This window comes from Macrobrachium nipponense, chromosome 47 (genome assembly GCF_015104395.2).
Source record: "Macrobrachium nipponense isolate FS-2020 chromosome 47, ASM1510439v2, whole genome shotgun sequence".
NCBI lineage: Eukaryota > Metazoa > Arthropoda > Malacostraca > Decapoda > Palaemonidae > Macrobrachium > Macrobrachium nipponense.
Window position 1 is genome coordinate 34573468 of NC_087222.1, and position 21989 is coordinate 34595456.

The 21989-nt window shown below is 44.6% G+C and overlaps 1 protein-coding gene across 1 annotated transcript in view; it reads left to right on the forward strand.

Annotated features, from left to right (window-relative positions):
* The first annotated feature begins 188 nt into the window (after window positions 1-188).
* LOC135204875 (presequence protease, mitochondrial-like) overlaps window positions 189-21989 on the forward strand; it is a 25742-nt gene continuing 3941 nt past the window's right edge. Inside the window, exons 1-2 of the mRNA XM_064235105.1 lie at window positions 189-419; window positions 21108-21977. Coding sequence (XP_064091175.1) covers window positions 284-419; window positions 21108-21977 — 1006 coding nt within the window. The 5' untranslated portion in view covers window positions 189-283. The remainder of the gene's footprint in view (window positions 420-21107; window positions 21978-21989) is intronic.

Below are 21989 nucleotides of genomic sequence, written 5' to 3' on the forward strand. Positions count from 1 at the left end.
TATTATTCCTTTTTTATTGAGATTCTGGTAGGTTTATAGTGTTAGATTAATATTTTTATTGTAATATAAATTATTATAAATGTATTTCATAGCACATTTGTTACGTAAAATAATGCCAAAAAGCGATAAATAAACGACTTACCGACCAAGCCACCGAAGGAACGTATCCTCCCCCTTACGCCCATTCTTCAATGTCGGCGACGCCGGTGACAAGAATCGACGAAAATTCCCGACGCTATTTGAGTCATTTCATCGACTAACGTAACGGAACTAACATACTAAAATGACTATTTCGCGACTATTTAGAGGATTTGGGTCCTTGATAGGTCGCAGAGTAGCAAAGGAGGTTCAAATAGGCAAGACTATTATCACCAGCTCGAGGCCAAAGGAACCAGCCCTGTCAGCCGTCGGAGCTGCAAGTACGTATTAATTATTGATAATTGTTGATATTATTATTAGCATTATTATCGTTTATTATTTGGTTAATCGGCAGATTTCAGGTTAATATGGTTTTGGTTGTGGTTAAAATGGTCATAAGTTTGGTTTTTGTATGACGAAATAGGGAAACACCTCATTGGATCCATCGTCATCGCGTGGATCAGCCTCATTCACCCGATATTTGATTGTTGAAACAAGAATGCAATTGCATCTTTAACCATACCATTCAAAAGATTGAAGTTCTTTTAACATAATGTGATAGTAGCTATAGGGTAAACAACCGCAGACGATCCATCGTCATTGCGCTGGCCAGGCCTTATTCACTCGATATTTAACTGGTGAAACAAGAATACAATTACAACTTTAAGCATACCATTCAAAACATTGAAGCTTCGTCAACATAATGTGATATATGAAAGCCCCATACGAACTAAAATAAGCATGTGATCTCTTCGTAAATTATGTTTTCAAGGCAGTTTTGAAATCCATTATGGCAGCAATCGTGTTGCTGGCCATTCTTACCACAGACAATCCACCATCTTTCCCAGCCTTCACAACACTCATTTGAACAATGTTACCGTATAGGGTAAACAACTGCAGATGATCCATCGTCATAGCGCTGGCCAGGCCTAATTCACTTGATAGCCTATTTAATTGGTAAAACAAGAATACAATTACAACTTAAAGCATACCATTCAAAAGATTGAAGTTTTGTCAACATAATGTGATATATGAAAGTGCCATACAAAATAAAATAAGCATGTGAGCTCTTCGTAAAATTTTTTCAAGGCAGTTTTGAAATCCAATAAGGCGGCAATCATGTGGCTGGCCATTCTAACCACAGACAATCCACCATCTTTCCCAGCCTTCCCAGCACTCATTTGAACAATGTTAGCATATCGTATATGTAACGTTTATTGATCTTACTCAAGATTGCAGTTGTAATCAGCACAATAAAACAACAATTTGTTGCCTATATTAGTGAAAGTATGAAACTTTTTATTCCTGGGGTCATGGTTTGAACTGAATTCATTTTTACCTTGTAATCGGTGGTTTTATCCTTATTGCCATCACAACTGAAACTCCACAGTGCTTAGGGTAAAAAACCGCATGGTACAGGGGTGGACCATGTACGATCAATGTGTACAACCCCTAAAAAAGCATTATAACGCGTCCTGACATCGGAAATGGGCATCAGACGCGACTTGTTGTTGGTGAGAAACGGAGCTAAAGACCTCTACTCCAGTGTCAGGAACGCGTTATAATGTACTTTTCTTGGGGGTTGTACACATTGATCGTACATGGTCCACCCTTGTACCATTCGGTTTTTTACCCTAATGTTACGAGCAGCAGACGACTTCACTCTTTATGAGGTGCAAAGCTTTAATCCCTTAATTGTTTACTTTACTCTTTATTTAGTTTAACTTTACTTTAAAATGTTTATTTAATTCATGTCTATTATCCCTTTTTTTTTGCAACCAAATTAACTCGAAATTAACTCCGAAAAATTACAGATATTTCTGAAGTACGAGCAGACGATGGCAAAAAGACTCATCGTTGCAAATCTAGTGGAGCTTCACACATACGCCGATGCATTTACAAACTCTTTCCATAAATTCTAGTTGTCATAGTAATGCAGTAATGATAAAATTGCCATAATATGTATATATACTACAAATAAATTCGCTAATTTCACTTATTTCCCTGGTTTTGTGTAGGTCTTATACCCAGTTTGCAGGTTAAACATATACCAATTGACAACATTGATAAACAATTGAAGAGCGCAAAACGCCGCAAGGAATGCCATAGTCCCCTACAATAAGTTCTGGTAGAGGTCGGGTTTACGATTGTTGTGATGAAAGTGCCCCAGCATCTATGGGTACAAGTGGTGTGTGGATTTAGCACAGGAAATGGGAAGTTTGTTGACACAAGCGACTCCGCAAACATTGAGATGGCGTCAATCTTCTAAACTTTTTTAATCGTAGGTAAAAATTTTGAAAGCGTTTTGGGGTAGTGTGCACTGCGTTGGCCACACTTTTCATTACCCTCTGTTTAAATCTTAAAATACTATGGCCTTAATTTCTACCTTTGGAGAAATTGCTTACTTCGAAAGGAGAGTAGAGGTCTTGAGCTCCTGCTCTCACCACCAACAACTCATGACTGATAATCATCTCCGGTGTCAGGACGTGTTAAAGTACTTTTTCGGAGGGTGGCCAAAACCATGGTAGTCGGTGAGTTGGCCAGTCCACTCGGTTGTTTACCCTATGAAAGCGCCATACTAACAAAAATAAGCATGTGAGTTCTTTGTAAAATATGTTTTCAAGGCAGTTTTTAAATCCAATATGGCAGCAACCGCATGAGGTGTCGTTTGTAGCACAGCAAAGCCACCATCTTTCCCAGCACTCATTTGAACAATGTTAGCGTATATAGGGTAAACAACTGACTGGACTAGCCAAGCCACTGACTGCCATGTTTGAGGCCACCCTCCGAATAAGTACTTTAACGCGTCCTGACACCGGAGGTGGTCATCAGTCATGAGTTGTTGGTGGTAAGAGCAGGAGCTCAAGACCTCTACTCTCCTTTCAAAGTAAGTATTCTCTCCAAAGTTAGAAATTAAGGCCATATTTTAAGATTACACAGAGGGTAATGAAAAGTCTGGCCATATGCAGTGCACACTACCTCCATGACGCTTTCAAAATTTTTACTTACAACTCGGAATATTCAGAAGATTGACTCCATCTCGATGTTTGCAGAGTCGCTTGCGTCAATAAACTTCCCATTCCATGTGCTAAATCTGCACACCACTTGCACCCATAGACGCTGGGGCACTTTCATCATGACAATCGTAAACACGACTTCCAACCACTACTTTTTTAAGAAAACTACGATTTTTGGAAGAAGAAAACGAAGCGTGCACTAGTTAATTATTTAAATATATAGTTAAATGGCAGTATAAGCTCTTCTATTGTTAATCAGTGTTGCTGATTGGTATGTGTTTACCCTCCAAACTGGGTATAAGACTTACACGAAACCAGGGAAATAAGTGAAATTAGCATATCTATTTGTAGAATATATACATATTAGAGCAATTTCATCATTATTGCATTACTATGACAACTAGAATTCATGGAAACAGTTTGTAAATGCATTGGTGTATGTGTGAAGCTCCACTAGATTGGCAACGATGAATCATTTTGCCGACTGCTCGTATCTACTTGAGAAATATCTGTAATTGTTTGGGGTTAATTTGGTTGCAAAAAAGGGATAATAGTCATGAATTAAATAAACATTTTGAAGTAACAAAGTAAAGTTAAACTAAATAATGAGTAAACAATTAAGGGAATAAAGCTTTGCACCCCATAAACCGTGTACTCGTGTGCTGCCCATAAATGTGTTTGTGGAGTGAGCGCTTAGGAACCAGGAACTGCAACGTAGTTCAAGTGCAATTTGGAGTGAATTAAGACCAAAGCATGTACTATAATTACAATCAAATAAGCACTGTGGAGTTTCAGTTGTGATGGCAGTAAGAATGAAACCACTGATAACAAGGTAAAAATGAATTTCAGTTTAAACCATGACCCCGGGAATAAGAAGTTTCATTCTTTCACTAATATAGGCAATAAAATGTTGTTTTATTGTGCTGATTACAACTGCAATCTTGAGTAAGATCAATAAATGTTACATATATACACTAACATTGTTCAAATGAGTGCTGGGAAGGCTAGGAAAGATGGTGGCTCCGCTGCGCTTACGAACGGCACCTCACGCGGTTGCCGTCATATTGGATTTCAAAACTACCTTGAAAACATATTTTACGAAGAGCTCATATGCTTATTTTAGTTCGCATGGCACTTTCATATATCACATTGTGTTGACGAAACTTCAATCTTTTGAATGGTATGGTTAAAGATGTAATTGTATTCTTGTTTCACCAATTAAATATCGAGTGAATAAGGCTAATCGACGCGATGACGATGGATCCACCACGGTGCTTCCCCCTAATAACCTTCATGGCATTGAAGTTACAGCTAAGATCTGTCTCTGTCTTTCTGCGAGTATGAAAGACAGCATGATGATATATCTCGAGGCTGAGTCTCGATCCTGTAATATATGTATATATGTTTAGAATTTCTTATTTAGCAGAAGTGCTTGTTATTCTTAAAGTTGTTAATCCTTTTAAGTTGTTAAGCTGCACTTGTTTGTATTAACAATGCTTCAGAGCTAGTTTCCTTCATTACTCTCATATTTACATATTTACTTCTGTTCCTTGTCTTGTATTTTCTGTGAGTTGTTTGCAAGAGTTCCAGTAATAAAGACCTATTTAGAAGCCAGTATTTCCTAGAACGTCCTCAGTATGAAAATACGTACTATAGATCCTCTCCATGCAACTGATCTATTCGCCTTACAATTGCCATTAATACGAGCAACCAGTGTGAACTAGTACGATGAAATGTGCATAGCAGTTATGTCATATATATAAAAACAAATAGCATTACAGTAACTGTAACTACAGTTTATGATGGATCAGTGGAAACAAAATTTGGAAAGTTTGAAAAGCAGTATTTACTGCTTACAATAGTTCAACATTTTATTATAAATTTTAGTATACAAGCACTGATAAAAAAATGCAATGGTGAAATGGCGACACCTGTATGCCAAAAGTTAAAAAGAGCATGCAGTGAGAATAAGTGCTGAAATTATTTTATTATTAGGATTATTATCGGTTATTGTTAGGTTAATCGGCAAATTTCAGGTTAATTTGGTTGTGGGTACGGTTAAAATGGACATAAGTTTGGTTTGTGTATGACGAATTAATTGTCTAATACTTTTACGCAGTATTATTATTATTATTAGCATTATTATCGTTTATTATTTGGTTAATCGGCAGATTTCAGGTTAATTTGAGTGTGATTGTGGTTAATCTGGACATAAAATTGGTTTGTGTATGACGAAATAATCGTTAAATACCTACCTTATATCCAGTTACTGTGATGTGGGATATTTTTTTATCAATAGCCAATTATGGATTATTATTTGGTCAGTTATTAAATTTTAGGTTAATTTTGTTATAATGTTGGTTAATTCTGACAAATTTGGTATATTTATGACAAAATAATTTAGGCACAGGATATTGGTATGGCAGCCGTACTATACTGATTGCGATAGATATTGGTACGGCTGTGAATCGCATATGCGTCATGTAGATCACATAATAACCTAAACAACCTAACCTAACCTAACCTAGTAAAACATGTTACTGAGGTTAGCATACTAACCTAATCAATCTAACCTGACCTATTGTGACCTATGGATATATGTACAATTTCTGGAAGCTTTGTCTCTTGCTGTACCAATATTTATTGCGATCAGGATACAGCTGCTCTACCAATATCCAGTTCGTATTTTTTTAATCAATAGTCAATTATTGATTATTACTTGGTTAATTATTAAATTCTAGGTTAATTTGGTTTTGATTTTGGTTAATTCTGACAAATTTGAGTATACGTATGATGAAATGGTATATGGAGTTCTGCTGCTCTGCCGTATGTACTGCTATGCCACGATACTTTCATTATTAATTGCTTAATTATTAAATTTTAGGTTAATTTGGTTAAAATTGTGGATAATTCTGACAAATTTAGTACATTTATGACAAAATAATTTAAAATATTGAGTTTGGCTTCTCTGCGGTATGTATTGCAATTCTAGGACACTTTATTAATTGCTTAATTATTAAATTTTAGGTTAATTTGGTTATAATTGTGGTTAATTTTGACAAATTTTGTTTATGTATGACAAATTGATCATTTAGTATGTGTAGGTACAGCTAGGCTGATATAATCTATTATTTATATCATCAGTATTTATGTTTAATTGATAGATTTTTAGGATTTTTGGTTGATTTGGAGATGATTGTGTTAATTTTGATATATTTTCGGTACTATACTTATATGGGTTATGTATGTGTAACCAATTATTCAGATATACGTATATGGCTCTTATACACATCATTATTTGAAATAATTTTTCATATTTATGAAATTTTTTGGTAATTTGGATACAAATTTGGTTGGTCATACGCGAACAAACCTCTGGTCTTAACAATAGGATCATTTCTAGTGCCTAGCTGGATCCAGTTAATAAACAGATGAAAGCAAGGAATCTTGTGATATATGGCAAACGCATGCATAGATCAGGTGAAGGATGGTTGAAGACCATTCACCTATGATCGCGCATCAGTCTTTCTTTTGGACCGCCTGGGTGAGAGTCGTGTTAATCTCTCTTGGCTTTTTCTCAGTTCATTTCCTGTTTTGCTTCTGTTTAGTGTGTGTGTGTGTGGTTTTTGGCTGGTATTATATGGCTTCTTCTGCTCCTTCCAGGTTTTCCGTGTTCTTGTTTTCTGGCTTCGGCAGCGACCGACCCTCACATCACGTGCAGTAGTAGTCGTTCTAATTTTTGTACTTTCACGAATCCTTGCACGGAATGCCGGGCATGGCCTAAGGAGCAGTGGAGGTCATTTTATGGGAAGAGAGAACATCGGAGGGTTTTGACTCTTCCTACTTGGGAAGGTTTTTCGCCTCTTCCCAATGTTCCGTCTCCTGCAGTAGTCAGCCCTCATAGTAGCATTGTCCCTGCGTCTCCTTCCTTTTCTTCCATTGATTTGTCAATGGAAATATCAAGGAGGCCGCCAGGCTAATGGTTTGTAATGTAGCGCCTTCTGCCTCGGGAGTTTATTTGATTCCCGAGAAGGGTGTGAGGCTTTTTGTTCATCAATCTCTTCTCTTTCAGAGTCGGAGACGTCCAAAATGATGGCAATTTGGAAGACGCTCGGGCTAGGGGCTCCCCCGTTCCTTGGAGGGGTTGCTAGCACATTTTGTGGGGGCTCATACCCCCCCTCCCCGGTCTGGCCAGGCCATCCCCCCTCCTCCTCCCGGCCTTGTCTTCATGGGTAGCAGCAGTCGGCCATCTTGTATTGCTCCGCCAGTGTCTGCTTCCACTTCGAGTCGGAGTGACGCTGTGGCATCAGCCCCGTTGATGATGTCACGGGATCCGTCTTTGTGTATTCCTCCGCCAGTGGCATCTGATTCCTTCCCCCTCGCACCGAGGGGAAGCTGTGACGTCACCACCGATTGGGACGTCACTCCCATCGATGACGTCTCTCCCAGCCGTCTATTCTGATCCGCCTTTCTCAGCCGTGACATGTCACTGCCGCCCGGTTGCTATGTCTCCTTCCTTGTCATCGGAGCCTTCTCTGGCACATCAGTCTGAGGTCATTTGCCAGGCAGTGCTTCAGAGGTTGGACTCTGTATTGGATGTGAAGTTGGCTGCCTTATCGGTTGGGAGGACTGGTAGGAAACGTATTGCTTCGTCCCTCCTCCTAAGAAGAGTGAGCATAAGAACCAGTGCTGTCCTCCTCTCCTCTACACCCCGTCGGCGTATCAAGCATTGGAAGGCTAAGGACTTTGCCCTTCCTTCGCCTTCGAGGGAGGAAACAACGCGGACGTATTCCTGAGAGTGCTGTTGTCGGGTGGGGCAGTGTTAGTGGTTGTGATCTGCAGGAGATGCTTCGTCCTCTGCTTCGAATCTCGGGCATGTTTAACCGCCCCCCCCCCCCCCCCCCCCCCCCCGTCCATGACAATTGCGAGCGTGTTGCAACTTCCCCTGCCCGTGCAGCGCGGAGTGTTTGCCCCCCCCATCTCACGTACGTACGTCCGCCACGCCCTATGACCATTCATGGACATGTGGAGGTAAGTGATGTTCCTAGTGTTATAGTGGGTTCGTCTCGGAAGCCTACGCATTGACCCAGCCCAGACAGGTTAGTTGGGGTTTCGAGCTGTTTGGCTGCTAACCCTTCCATTAATTTTGGTGGGGAAGGTGCCTTAGAGGAGCCTACACATCCTTCTCGTCGTCGGTCTCCGTTTCCGGAGCAGGAGGAGGGAGACACGCAAGAGTTTGTCTTCCTTTTCGGAAGTTGTTGATCTCATTCGTGGGTTTACAATTTGGAAAGAAGTTAGGACTAGGCTCGGTCGTCTTACACTCCTTCTTGCTTGGAAGCCTTGGTGGGAGCTACTCAGGACCCCAAATCATCTCTTCAGCTTCCTTTGTCGGGGCACATTCAGTCGGTCTTGCAGAAGGTTAACGCCTCTGTTTCGGACCGGGACGGTCCGCTTCGCTCTAGGGGCTCTACCAAACTACTACCTCTGTCTCTCACAAGACATAGGAAGTACTATGCTACAAGCTCTGCATTTTTGTTGTCACGCCATCTTAACCGAGACGTCATTCGCCTGAAACCAGGATTGACTTTGGAACAGGTGAGGTCGGTGGCTCCGTCCTTGTCTCCACAAGATGCCTTAGCATTGGAATCTACGGCGGCCTCATTGTTGCAGATGGTTTCTTGGCTGGACCTCTGGTCTGTTGTTATTGATAAGAGAGCTTCCAACAGGTCCCCGGAAGGGTTGGTGAATGCTTCCTCGCTTGCCAGTCTGTTGCAGTCCGGGGGCAAGGCATTTTCATATTTGGCTCACCTCAGTGCTAATTTATGGGGCTTAATCTTCTTCTGATTAGAAGGGACGCGGCTTTGTCTAGGATGGAGAGATCGCTCAACACCGAGTCCTTGCTGGCACTGAGGAACAGAGATCTGTTGAAGTCCCAGTATTTGTTTCCTCGGACAGAACTTGAGAATGCGATAGACCGGCGCCGGGCTGACACCAAAGACAGACTGGTGCACCAGGCCATGTCTAAGTCGGAGTCTCGTCCTCGGGGACGTCCGGCTCCTCCTCCTCCCTCTGTCCAGCAGCAGTCAAGGAGATCGTCGCCTGGTAGGCTGTCAAGGACCTCGAGTTCAGCAGGGCCTTCCTGGTCGCCGTCGTTCCTTTAAGCCGAGAAGGGGGCCCAAGGGGCCAGAGGTAAAGGGGGTCCGTCGGTAGTTAAGCGCCTCTCCCTCTCCTGCGCCACGGGTGGGGGGCGGGTGCCTGGCTGGCCATTGGGCCAAGTGGCAGAGTTATGGGGCGGAGAAGTGGGTCGTAGATGTCCTTCGGTTGGGATACCTACTGCCATTCGACAGCTCTCCTCCTCTGTCGGACAAGCCACAGCTCAGGAAGGCATATCCTCCAGATTCTCTGAAGTTCTTGGCTCTTCGGGAGGAAGTGCAGGAAAATGCTGGACAAGGATGCGATAGAGGGAGTAATGCGTCCGTCCCCAGGGTTTTACATTCACATCTACATGGTGCCCAAGGCGTCAGGAGGATGAAGGCCTGTGATCGACTTATCCAACTTGCATCTCTTCATCAGGAAGACAAGGTTCAAGATGGAAACCCTGCGCTCAGTGTTTGGCAGCCGTAAGGGAAGGTGACTTCATGCTGTCGATAGACTTAAGGGACGCATACTTCCAAATCCCTGTTCATCCCATGCCCAGGAAGTTCCTTTGCTTCTCTTGCGGACAAGGTCTTCAAGTTCAAAGTCTTGTGCTTCGGGCTGACGACAGCCCCTCAAGTGTTCACAAGGGTCTTCTCTCTTGTGTCAAGTTGGGCCCATGCTCAGGGGATCCATTTGCTGAGGTACCTCGACGATTGGTTAGTCTTGGCAGTTTCCAGGGAGAAGCTGCTGTAGGACAGGGGTTGTCTACTTCGGTTCTGTCTGGAATTGGGCATATTAGTCAACCAGGAAAAGTTGAACTTTGTACCCACTCAAAGGCTTCTCTACCTGGGCATGGTCATTGATACGACAGTGGCAAAAGGTTTCCCATCGAATCAGAGATTGGAGAAGTCGCGGGCAATGGCGCGCAACTTCCTATCAGAGTCACATCAGTTGGCTCATCAGTGGCAGGTTCTTCTGGGAGTGTTGTCTTCCCTGGAGAAGCTGGTCCCTCGTGGGCGTCTTCATCTTCGGTCTCTTCAATGGAGACTGGGAGTATTCTGGTCTCTGGCCAGGGACTCTCCCCTGTTAATGGTTCCTCTGTCTCTGGAAGTGAGAGAAGACCTTTGTTGGTGGTTGGACGACCAGAATCTGTGAAGGGTGTCCTCTGCGTTCTCTTCACCGGACTTCCTTCTTGTTCTCAGATGCCTCCCTCGCAGGTTGGGGCGCTCATTTAGGTGGCCTCATCGCTTCAGGAATTTGGAGTTTGGAGGACAAGCAGCAACATATCAACGTATTGGAGTTTGAAGGCAGCTTTCCTTGGTCTGTGGAAAGGTAGAAGGTCATTCTGTCATTCTCATGTCAGACAACACCACGGTGGTAGCCTATGTGAACAAACAGAGAGGCCTGGTTTCACGTCAACTTCACGCCTTGACCGTCGAGCTTCACCAGTGGGCGGTCAGCAATTCGGTAGAGGTGTCAGCCAGTATATCCCAGGGAAACGGAACATGGTCGCAGATAAACTCAGTCGCCGGGATCAGATCCTAGGCATAGAGTGGTCCCTTCATTAAGTTTGGTGGCAGACAAACTTTTTCCAGGATTTGGGCGGAAGACCCATGCTGGACCTTTTTTGCGACACTCTTCAACAGGAAGATGGAGGCGTTCTGTTCAGTGGTTCCAGATCCTTTAGCATTGGCAGAGGATGCATTTCAACATCCTGGGACAACCTGGAGGTGTATGTTTTCTCTCCGTTATGTTTGATCCTTCAGGTTCTGAACAGGCTGATGATTCACAGGGTCTCAGGATGACTTTGGTAGCCCCTTCGGTGGCCTCAGGCAGAATGGTTCCCAGGTCTGCTGTCTTTGTTGTTAGAGGTTCCGAGGGAGATGCCCCTTGGCGACATCTCCTGTGTCAGCCCCATGCGGAAAGGTTCCACCAGTCATAGGATTCGTCTCTCACGGTTGGAGGCTACCAAGTATCTCCTCCGAGCGAGAGGCTTTTCTCAGAGAACTGCTGGGCACATGTCCAGCATTCTTAGAAAGTCGACCTCCGCGGTTTACCAAGGCAATGGGCGATCTACCGTGATTGGTGTCATAAACCAGGGTTTTTCTCCACTCGCAACCTCTATTCAGCGAATAGCAGACTTTTAACCTTCCTCAGAGACGAGAAACGTTTGTCTGTTTCTGCCGTTAGAGGCTACAGGGTGGCCCTGAGTTTGGTGTTATGCCTTAAGGGTATCAACATCTCTTTCTGGGAACTTTCCCTGCTACTTAAGGGATTTGAGCAGTCGAGTTCTCCTAAAGAGCTCAGGCCTCCGACGTGGGATGTTTTCTTGGTTCTTAAGAGCTTCACTAAGAGTCCATATGAGCCCTTGCGTTGCTCATCTGACAGGAACCTGACGCTCAAGACAGTTTTCCTTTTGGCTTTGGCATCTTCCAAGAGGGTAGGAGAGCTCCACGGTCTGAGCTATGAGGTGAAGCACACCAGGGGTTGGGGGTCGATGTCCTTCGAATTTGCCCCGGAATTCGTGGCCAAGACCCAAAATCCCTCTGTGCATGATGACAGGTTCACTTCGTTTTCCATTCCATCACTGACTGACTTTGTGAGTGGTGATGCTCAAGAGCTTTTGTTGTGCCCTGTCGGGGCTGTGCATTGCTATCTTAAATGGACTCTGCACCTTAGACCAGGCTGCCGCAGACTTTTTGTTAGTACAGACCGTACAAAGAAAGAGGTGTCTAAGAATACTATCTCTTTTTGGATACGGGAAGCCATCAGACAGGCATACTTGTCTCTTGATGATTCTACCACCACATCTGTGCAGGCTAGAGCGCATGACATTAGAGGTATTGATCCCTCTCTGGCTTTCAAAAAGAACTTGGCTGTACATAGAGTGCTGAGTGCTGGTACTTGGTTACGCTAGTCCATGTTCACCTCCTTCAATCTTAAGGATGTTGCCCACAAATCTGCGGACACGTTTTCCCTGGGTCCTGAGGTGGCTGCCCAACCGGTTGTGTAACTCATAGTTGCCCTCAACAGGGCACCTTTGTATCTTACCTAAGATGATTGTGTGGATGAGAGAATGAGTGAGTTGGCTGGTCTCCTTCTTTCTCTTGTACCTTTCCTTCTTCCTTCGAGCAGTTTAAGGAATAGACACGTCATTCGCTGGACTGATCTGATACAGGTGAGTGAGGTAGTCATATACTGATATTGTGGTCGTGCAATATACAAATATCTTACCCACTATTTGATAGCATATGCTCCACTCCTTGGCAAGGAGGGGTTAGGAGTAATATAAACCCTGGTGTCTTGGTTAGTTATTGGACAGTCAAAGTTTCTCTTTGGTTCCCTATACAATGGTTATCCCATATATCATTGTACGTCACTCAGGTTCTGAGTCGTTAGATATAAATTTATCTAGCTTCTCAATGGGCTTCAGTCCCTCTCCAAAAACCATTCGTTTTGAGAGCTGGACTGATGGGTAGGCCCCCAGTCGGTCTAGGATGTCTTATACGTACCTCCCTCCAAGTATGAGTCTATCCTATTGTTAAGACCGAAGGTTTGTTCGCGTATGAGCAAATGACAAATTTTCTAAGACAATTTGCATTTTTCATAGCTACAAACCTGAGGTCTTAACATTATACTGCCCGCCTCTAGCCGCCCCTCTGTGTTACGACATCCTGTGTTGGGAAAGACTGATGCGCGATCATAGGCGAATGGTCTTTGACCATCCTTCACCTGATCTTCGCATGCGTTGCCAGATATCACAAGTTTCCTTGCTTTCATCTGTTTTTTAACCAGATCCAGCTAGGCGCTAGAAATTATCCTATTGTTTAGACCTCAGGTTTGTAGCTATGAAAAATACAAATTGTCTTAGAAAATTTGTCATTTTATAAGTAACAAATTGATCAGAGCTACGCTATGCTGATTGTCTAACTACGTATCTATTACCCCACACCTATATCTATGACTCATCTTTGAGAAACCTTAAACATGGGCATTTCTGGGCATTTGAGTACCCTGGACAAACCAAATATGTACAAGTCAAATGGCTAATGCCATCACCAATAGCATAGGCTACAGTAGGCTATAAAAGTGCAGAAGAGTTGTGCAAGCTATTCCGCGGGCCAGCTTAAAAGCGATCAGACATGTTTCAATATGGATGCGTCTTAACCTAACCTTAAGGCGCCACGCCTAACTTGGCCAGTGAGCTCCACCCTTCCTAGACTTTCTGCAACATGCTATTGCGTGTAGCAGAGTGGGTCAAACACCAAAAAAGTACCCTCTAAAAATGTGTATGCCTGTGTGTACGAAGCCATGCCCCATCCTCAACAATCACTCCATTCACACCATCATCACACCAGATTTTACCAACTTCAACATTAGGAACAGACCAATACTTACCTCCAGTCCAGTCATCCCAAGGATAACCTTTGCTTATTTTCTTCACGTAACTACACACCACACAAAGCCATCCGCAGACTGGATAATGCCCCGCTACCTTACCACAAATTGAAAGTAAATTTCTGTGAGACAGTTTCTCACTGGAAGGGATCAGAGTGCTACGTCTAAACTTCAGTTTTCCACTACTACCACGATAAAGAGATAGTCCCAACACACGTCCACTACCCAGTGACTCCGTAATCTTTGTTTCTAACCGAAATTTACGTAGATGAGAAATCACCCTTTATACTAAAACGATATTTTCAGATACACTGATATCATCTATTTAAGTATCTGTACCCGCATCTATGTAAGTATCTGTACCGCAACACACTTTCTCATCTCTTGACAGGACCTATTTCAAGATTTTCAACATTATTTTAGGTGCACAATATCCCCACAACAGGTAGTCTACATCAGTTGTAGATGGGTGTTTTACCATCTAGTATTTTTGTACAAGTAACTTACCCAGCAGATATATACTTAGCTATAGACTCGGTCGTCCCGACAGAATTTCAAAACTCGCGGCACACGCGACAGGTAGGTCAGGTGATCCACCATTCCCGCCGCTGGGTGGCGGGGTCTGGAACTATTCCCGTTTTCTAAGCTATAATTTCTCTGTCGGTTGAACGGACAACACCTATTGTTCGTTCCTTCCTCCATCTTGGATTTCAACTCGTTTGCCGAGAATTTGGATTGGTTTTTTGGTGACGTATTCTGTTTTTTCTCTGGCTTGGCATACGCTTATTGTGGACTGTTTTTCGACTTTGGTTTTGACTACTCTTTCACGATGTCTGACGCTAAGGCTTCACCTATGTTTAGAGTTTGCAGTAGGGAAGGTTGTAAGGTTAGGCTGCCTAAATCGGCATTAGATCCTCATAGTATTTGCGCTAAATGCAGGGAGAATGAATGTTCTTTTATTAACACCTGTGTTGAATGCGAGAACCTTACGGAGCTTGAATGGAAGGAATTATCATCATATGTTAGGAAGCTTGAGAGAGATAGAGTGAGAAAGGCTTCAGCTAGGTCATCTAGTAGATCTTGCTCCTTAGAACAAGAAGTTAACTCTCCTACTAACGATTTTCGATTTTCCTTAGCCTCAGCTGCTTCTCCCTGTTCTGAATCCAAAGATTCTTCGTCAGAGAGGGAAAATGTAAAAGCTTCAATTAAGAAACTTCAAGCTCAGCTACGAGCTCTAAACCAAGGTAAGAGTGGTGATACTGACTTGTGCAGTGTCCCCAGTGCAGTGGAGGGGGCGTCTGACCGGTTCCTCATTGCTCCTAGGCCTAGACCGCTTCCAAACTCCCAGGACCAGGGGAGGAGGAATGTCGAAAGCCGTAGGGAGGATGCAGAACATCCCCAACGGTCAGGCGTCCCTTCAGCAGATCCTGTTGTTAAGTCCCAGGCTGCCTCGGATTGCCGCAGAAAAAGGCGTCCTAAGGGAGTGTTTTTCGGCCTCAGACTCTTCCTCTCCTAAACGAGGATGGAGTTCGGCCTCTCTTTCGCGCCCTTTGAAGAGAGCCTGGAAGGCTTCTAAAGGAGACGCGGCTGACTCCAGCCCAGAGCGTTTTCCCGAGGATTGGCCTTCGGGACCTAAGAAGACTAAACAAGAGGAGCCTTCTCTTCAGGATCCTACGAAGAAGTTTTTGGTTAATCTGCAAGAGCAGTTAGCTTCTCTCGTAGGCTCTTTTGCTAAGGACTCTACAAGGAGGAAGGATGTCTCGCTCCCTGTTAAGAGTTCCGCTAAGCGCCCCTCTTCGTATAGGAGAGAACCCTCACGATCTCCAGGGCGTTTATCGCCTTCGTCGAGAGACTCGTCTGATAGGAGTTGTTCTCCTGAGAGAAGAGGCCTTTCGCCCTATAGGCTGTCTTCCCCGAAGCGCCCTCTGAGACGCCGCGAATCGAGCAGAAGTCTCGATCGGTTTAGGTTCAAGGAACCGGAAAACCGATTTAAGTATCAGGATCCTTTGGGTCTGCAGGACCAGGAGCCAGACAGGCGCAAAGAGGCAGCAAGACGCAAGAAAGGGCGTCAAGAGCCTCTCAGAACACAGGATTCAGGACGTCAGGATTCTGCTAGAAGGCAGGAATCAGGACTCCATGAGCCAGGACGCCATGAGTCAGGACGCCAGGAGTCACGGCGCCAGGAGTCAGGGCGCCAGGAGTCAGGGCGCCAGGAGTTAGGACGCCAGGAGGCAGGACGCCAGGAGTACGTTAGGCGTTCCAAGTGTTAGGGCGCCAAGAGCCTGTTAAGCGTCAGGAATCAGGACGCGGGGATCTTTTCAAGCGCCCTGAATCAGGACGCCAGGAGCCTAGCAAGCGCCACGAACCTGGCGAACCTAGACAACAAGAGTCTAGTAGGCGCAAGAGTGTTTCCGAAACAGGCAAGGAGCCTCACTCTTCGTATAGAAGTGCTAATGTTCCGCGCTCCCCTCTCGGGAAAGGAGTTCTTCTCCCGGGAAGAGCCAGATCACTCCAAAACGGTCTCCTTCTGTGGATCAGTTGGACCAGGTATCGGAAGACGACGAGCAGTAGATGTAGCAGTTTCTGACTACAAGAGACTTTCTCTTTTGCTGCTAAAGGAGTTCGGAGACTCCCTTCATCCTGCGGACCCTCCTTCACCAGGATCGTTGATGTCTAGCACTAAAGCTCTCAAGTCGTCTTCCTTCGTCAAGATGCGCCCCGCTCTTTGTATGAAAAAGGCATTAAAGACTTTTTCAGAGTGGTTGACTTCCAGAAGGGAAGCGGGCAAGACAGTTTTTTCCTGCCTCCTTCCAAGTTAACAGGCAAACCAGGAAGGTGGTACGAGACCAAAGAACCTATGGGTTAGGCCTTCCTTCTTCCGCAGATGCGGATTTTGCTTCCTTAGTGGACTCTTCTAGGAGGAAGTCTTTGCTGTCTGCTAAGGCAACTTGGGGCATGTGTGAGCTAGACCACCTTCTAAAGGGCCTATTTAAAACCCTAGAAGTCTTCAATTTTATGGATTGGGGCTTTGGGGAGCTTTAGCGAAGAGAGCTCAGGACACTGACTTTGTTTCCATGGAGGAACTTTCGAGCGTCCTGGCTTGCCTGGACAGAGCGGTCATGGACGGTTCCGTTGAAGTTGCCTCTCTTTTTGGAACGGGAGTATTAAAGAAGAGATCGGTTTTTAGCTCTTTCTTAGCAAGAGCAGTATCACCTTTGCAAAGGACATCTCTTCTTTTTGCACCGTTATCCCCGCACCTATTTCCACAAGAGACTGTTAGAGAGGTTTCTAAATCTCTTACGGAGAAGGCAACTCAGGATCTCCTCACGCACTCAGCCAAGAAGTTTAGGCCGGCAGTGCCTATAGAGAAAAAAGAGAGACCCTCTTTTGTACAGCCCTTTCGAGGTGCCTCCTCTTCTAGAGCCCCTCTTAGAGGTCGCAGACCAGATAGAAGGAGTAGACCATCTAGAAGGTCCTTCGGGAAGTCTAGATGAGCAGGAAGTCCTCCAGACGAAAGTAGGCGCCAGACTACTCCACTTTGCCAAAGTCTGGGCGCAGAAGAAGGGAGCGGACTCCTGGTCCCTCTCTATCCTGAAAAAAGGATACTTGATCCCCTTCAGGGGAAAATCCTCCCTGACGACAACTCCAAGGAGTTGACCGCAAGATACTCGGATCCGGTCCGAAAGCTTGCTATTTTGCAAGCAGTGGAACAGATGATTTCCAAGGAAGCGGTAGAACTGGTTCAAGATCTCCAGTCTCCAGGATTCTACAATCGGCTATTCCTGGTACCGAAAGCATCAGGGGGATGGAAGACTGGTTTCTAGACGTCAGTGCCCTGAATTTCTTTGTATTGAAGAAGAAATTTTCATGGAGACGTCTTCCTCTGTTCTATCTGCTCTTCGTCCAGGGGACTGGATGGTGTCCCTGGACCTTCAGGATGCGTATTTCCATGTGCCAATTCAATCCGGCAGCAAGGAAGTATCTGAGGTTCATGTTCCAAGGGAAAGTGTTCCAGTTCCGAGCGATGTGCTTCGGACTTTCGACTGCCCCTCAAGTCTTTACGGACATCATGAAGAATGTAGCTTATTGGCTACATCTGGAAGGGATCAGGATCTCGTTATATCTGGACGATTGGCTAATAAGAGCCCAATCGGAGAAAAAATGTCTGGAGGACCTATTAGTTACTCTAAAGTTGACAAAGTCCTTAGGACTTTTAGTAAATCGCGAGAAATCCATGCTGACTCCCCAGCAGAGTATTGTCTATCTGGGGATTCAGATGGATTCTCGGGATTTTCTAGCGTATCCTTCGCAGGAAAGGAGAGAACGCTGCTTAGAAAAGGTGGCAGTCTTCTTAAGGAAAGAACATTGTTCCGCGAGGGAATGGATGAGCTTACTGGGGACCCTCTCCTCGATGGAACAGTTCGTTTCCTTAGGAAGACTACACCTACGACCCCTTCAATTTTATCTGAAGGAGAAGTGGGATTGGAAGTCCAACAATCTAGGAGATACATTTCCAATCTCGAAAGGGATCAAGGAGAATATCCGTTGGTGGTTAGATCCACAGAAACTAAGCAAGGGAATCTCCCTTCGCTTACAGAACCCTTGCCTAGCGTTGTTTTGCAGACGCCTCAGATTCAGGGTGGGGAGCGACCCTAGGTTCGGAAGAAGTGTCAGGCACTTGGGAAGGAGAGCAAGTGTCCTGGCACATAAACAAGAAAGAGCTAACAGCCATTCATCTAGCTTTGGTTCATTTCGAGGAACAGGTCTCAGGTCTGGGGATTCAGATTCACTCGGACAACACAACAGCCCTCGCTTATATAAAGAAACAAGGGGGGACGCATTCCTTTTCCCTGTACGAATCAGCAAAGGATCTGCTGATTTGGGCTCAGGAAAGGAAGATCTCTCTCTCACAAGGTTTGTGCAGGGAGAGAAAAATGTCCGGGCAGATCTGTTAAGCAGAAAAGAACAAGTCCTACCCACGGAATGGACTCTCAATCCTCAGATTTGCCAACAACTTTGGCATCTGTGGGGAAGGCCCAATATAGACCTGTTCGCGACCAACAAGAATCACAGATTAGAAACCTATTGCTCCCCGATCTCGGATCCTCAAGCAGTAGCAGTAGACAGCTTTCTGCTAGATTGGACGGGCTTGGACGCATACGCCTTCCCTCCTTTCAAGATAGTAGGAGAAGTATTGAGGAAGTTCGCTTGCTCGGAAGGAACAAGAATGACCCTCATCGCTCCCTTCTGGCCGGCTCTCGATTGGTTCACAGAGGTGCTGGAGTGGTTAGTGGATTTTCCAAGATCGCTTCCACTAAGGAACGATCTTCTCAAACAACCCCACTTCGACAGGTTTCACAAAAACCTCCCCGCTCTAAGTCTGACCGCCTTCAGACTGTCGAAGGACTTGTCAGAGCAAGGGGCTTTTCACGAGAAGTGGCGAAGGCTATTGCAAGAGCCAGAAGAGTCTCCACTTCTAAAGTATATCAGTCGAAGTGGGAGTTGTTTAGAAGATGGTGTAAGGGAAAGAAAATATCCTCCTCCAGTACCTCTGTAACTGAAATCGCAGAGTTTCTCCTATATTTGAGAAGACTGTAACCTGGCAGTTTCAACAGTGAAGGGTTACAGAAGTATGCTGGCCTCAGTTTTTCGACATAGAGGAATAGATCTGACGAATAATAAAGATCTTCATGACCTTATAAGGTCTTTTGAGACCACGAAAGAACATGTAATCAAGAAGCCTAGCTGGAACTTGGATGTGGTCCTCAAGTTCCTAATGTCGGAAAAATTTGTACCGTCTCACGCAGCTTCGTTTAGAGACTTAACGAGAAAGTCATTATTCCTTTTTGCGTTAGCAACAGCCAAGAGAATTAGCGAGTTGCAAGCTTTGGAAGGTAAAGTGGGGTTTAAGAAGGATTCAGCGATTTGCTCCTTTAAACCATTTTTTCTAGCAAAAAATGAAAATCCCTCAAAGCCTTGGCCAAGAAGCTTTGAGATAAAAGGACTATCTTCATTAACAGGGAGAGAACTAGAAAGGACTTTGTGTCCAGTCAGGGCACTCAAGTTCTACCTGGAGAAGAAGAAGTTGCTGAAAGGTACAGAAGAAAGTCTTTGGTGCTCTGTAAGAGATCCGAAAAGATCGATTTCTAAGAACGCCCTTACATACTTCATAAAAGATGTAATAAGGGAAGCTCACCTTAAGTGCGAAGAAGAGCATCTCAAGGTTCTCAGAGTGAGAGCTCATGAAGTGAGAGCCATAGCTACGTCTATGGCATTTCACAAAACATGGTCTCTTCAGGCTCTTATAGAGTCGACATTTTGGAGATGTAATTCGGTGTTCGCCTCGAATTACCTAAGAGACGTTAAAATTTCGTACGAAAAGTGCTTTGCTCTGGGAGCGTATGTTTCGGCGAATTCAGTGCTGGGAGAAGGGGCTGAGGCTAATCCTTCCTATTTAGTTTAATGCTTAAATTACTGTTTATTGGTGGTTGTTTTTATTGGTTAATTGTCAGAGGGAATAGGGAACCCTCTTACAATTCATAGATTATAACAATACTAACATGGTCAGGTGATCGGGATTGGCTTCAGTGCTCTTTGTGAATTTTTTTTAATAACCTTAACTCTGTCATGTAAGAGGGCGAGTCTCCATTGATATGACAAAAGGTCAAGGCTCTACCATGTAAGTGGGTCAGCCCCCATTGGTACGATCCAGTATAGGCTCTGTCGCGTAAGCGGGCTAGCCCCCATTGACACGATCCAAAGAGTTATTCAAACCCATAGGTTCATTCCTCGTTGAAACTCTTGAGGCAAGCAGACTCATCGACAGTAGTCATGAAGTCTTCAGCCCAATCAGGTAGGAACTATGGATTATGTTATCCAAGAACATAGGTTGTTTTTTCCCTGTTTTTTAATGTATTTAGTTTAAGTATTATTTTGTTTTTAGCTGTCTCTTGCCCGCCACCAAGGGTGCCAATCAGCTAAGTATATATCTGCTGGGTAAGTTACTTGTACAAAAATGATATTGTTAAGATACAATAAAGTTTTGTACATACTTACCTGGCAGATATATACGATTAATGGCCCACCCATCCTCCCCTCAGGAGACAGGTGGAAGAGAAATTATGGCTTAGAAAACGGGAATAGTTCCAGACCCCGCCACCCAGCGGCGGGAATGGTGGATCACCTGACCTACCTGTCGCGTGTGCCGCGAGTTTTGAAATTCTGTCGGGACGACCGAGTCTATAGCTAAGTATATATCTGCCAGGTAAGTATGTACAAAACTTTATTGTATCTTAACAATATCATTTTTATACTAATGCACACTAAAATAAAGGTTTGTATATAAAGAAACATTTATTTTTTATTTTACACATCTTTTTTTGTATATTCAAGCCTCCTAAATTCTTCCTCTTTCAGGTGAAGCAGTAAAGGCCAAGTTTCCCATTGGAGCTACTGTCTCTGGGTTCAGAGTGAAGGAAGTGCAAGACATATCTGAACTCTACCTCACAGCCGTCCGCCTTGAGCACGTCACCACAGGAGCAGACTACCTGCACATAGCTCGCGATGATCCCACAAACACATTCTGCGTGGGGTTCAGAACGACACCGATGGACTCGACAGGTGTTCCCCACATTCTCGAGCACACTGTTTTATGTGGGAGCAAGAAGTACCCCTGCAGTGACCCATTCATGAAGATGCTCAACAGGTCACTCTCAACTTTCATGAATGCCATGACTGGGAGTGACTTCACCATTTATCCCTTCTCCACCCAACATCCAGTGGACTTCAGAAACCTGATGTCCGTCTACCTGGATGCTGTTTTCCACCCAAATCTTAATGAGCTCGATTTCCTCCAGGAAGGCTGGAGGTTGGAACACGAAGACGTGAACAACAAGTCCTCCCCTCTCGTGTTCAAGGGCGTTGTATTCAACGAGATGAAAGGTGTCTTTGCCGATTCGCAGCAACTCTTCTCTCAGAAGCTTCAGAATGGCATTTTGCCCTCACACACGTACGGTGTTGTTTACGGCGGTGACCCCTTGTGCATCCCAGAATTAACGTGGGATCACCTCAAACACTTCCATGCTTATCATTACCACCCTAGTAACGCTCGGTTTTACACCTACGGGGACATGCCCCTGGAAGATCATCTGTCTTTTATAGACGACAATTACCTGAGCAAGTTCGCTAAAATTGATCCGAGCACTGCAGTGCCCGAAGAGCCCAACTGGTCAGAACCCAGGGAGGCACACATCGACTGCGGCAAAGATCCAATGGCGTCTCCTGATGCTCAGAACTCAA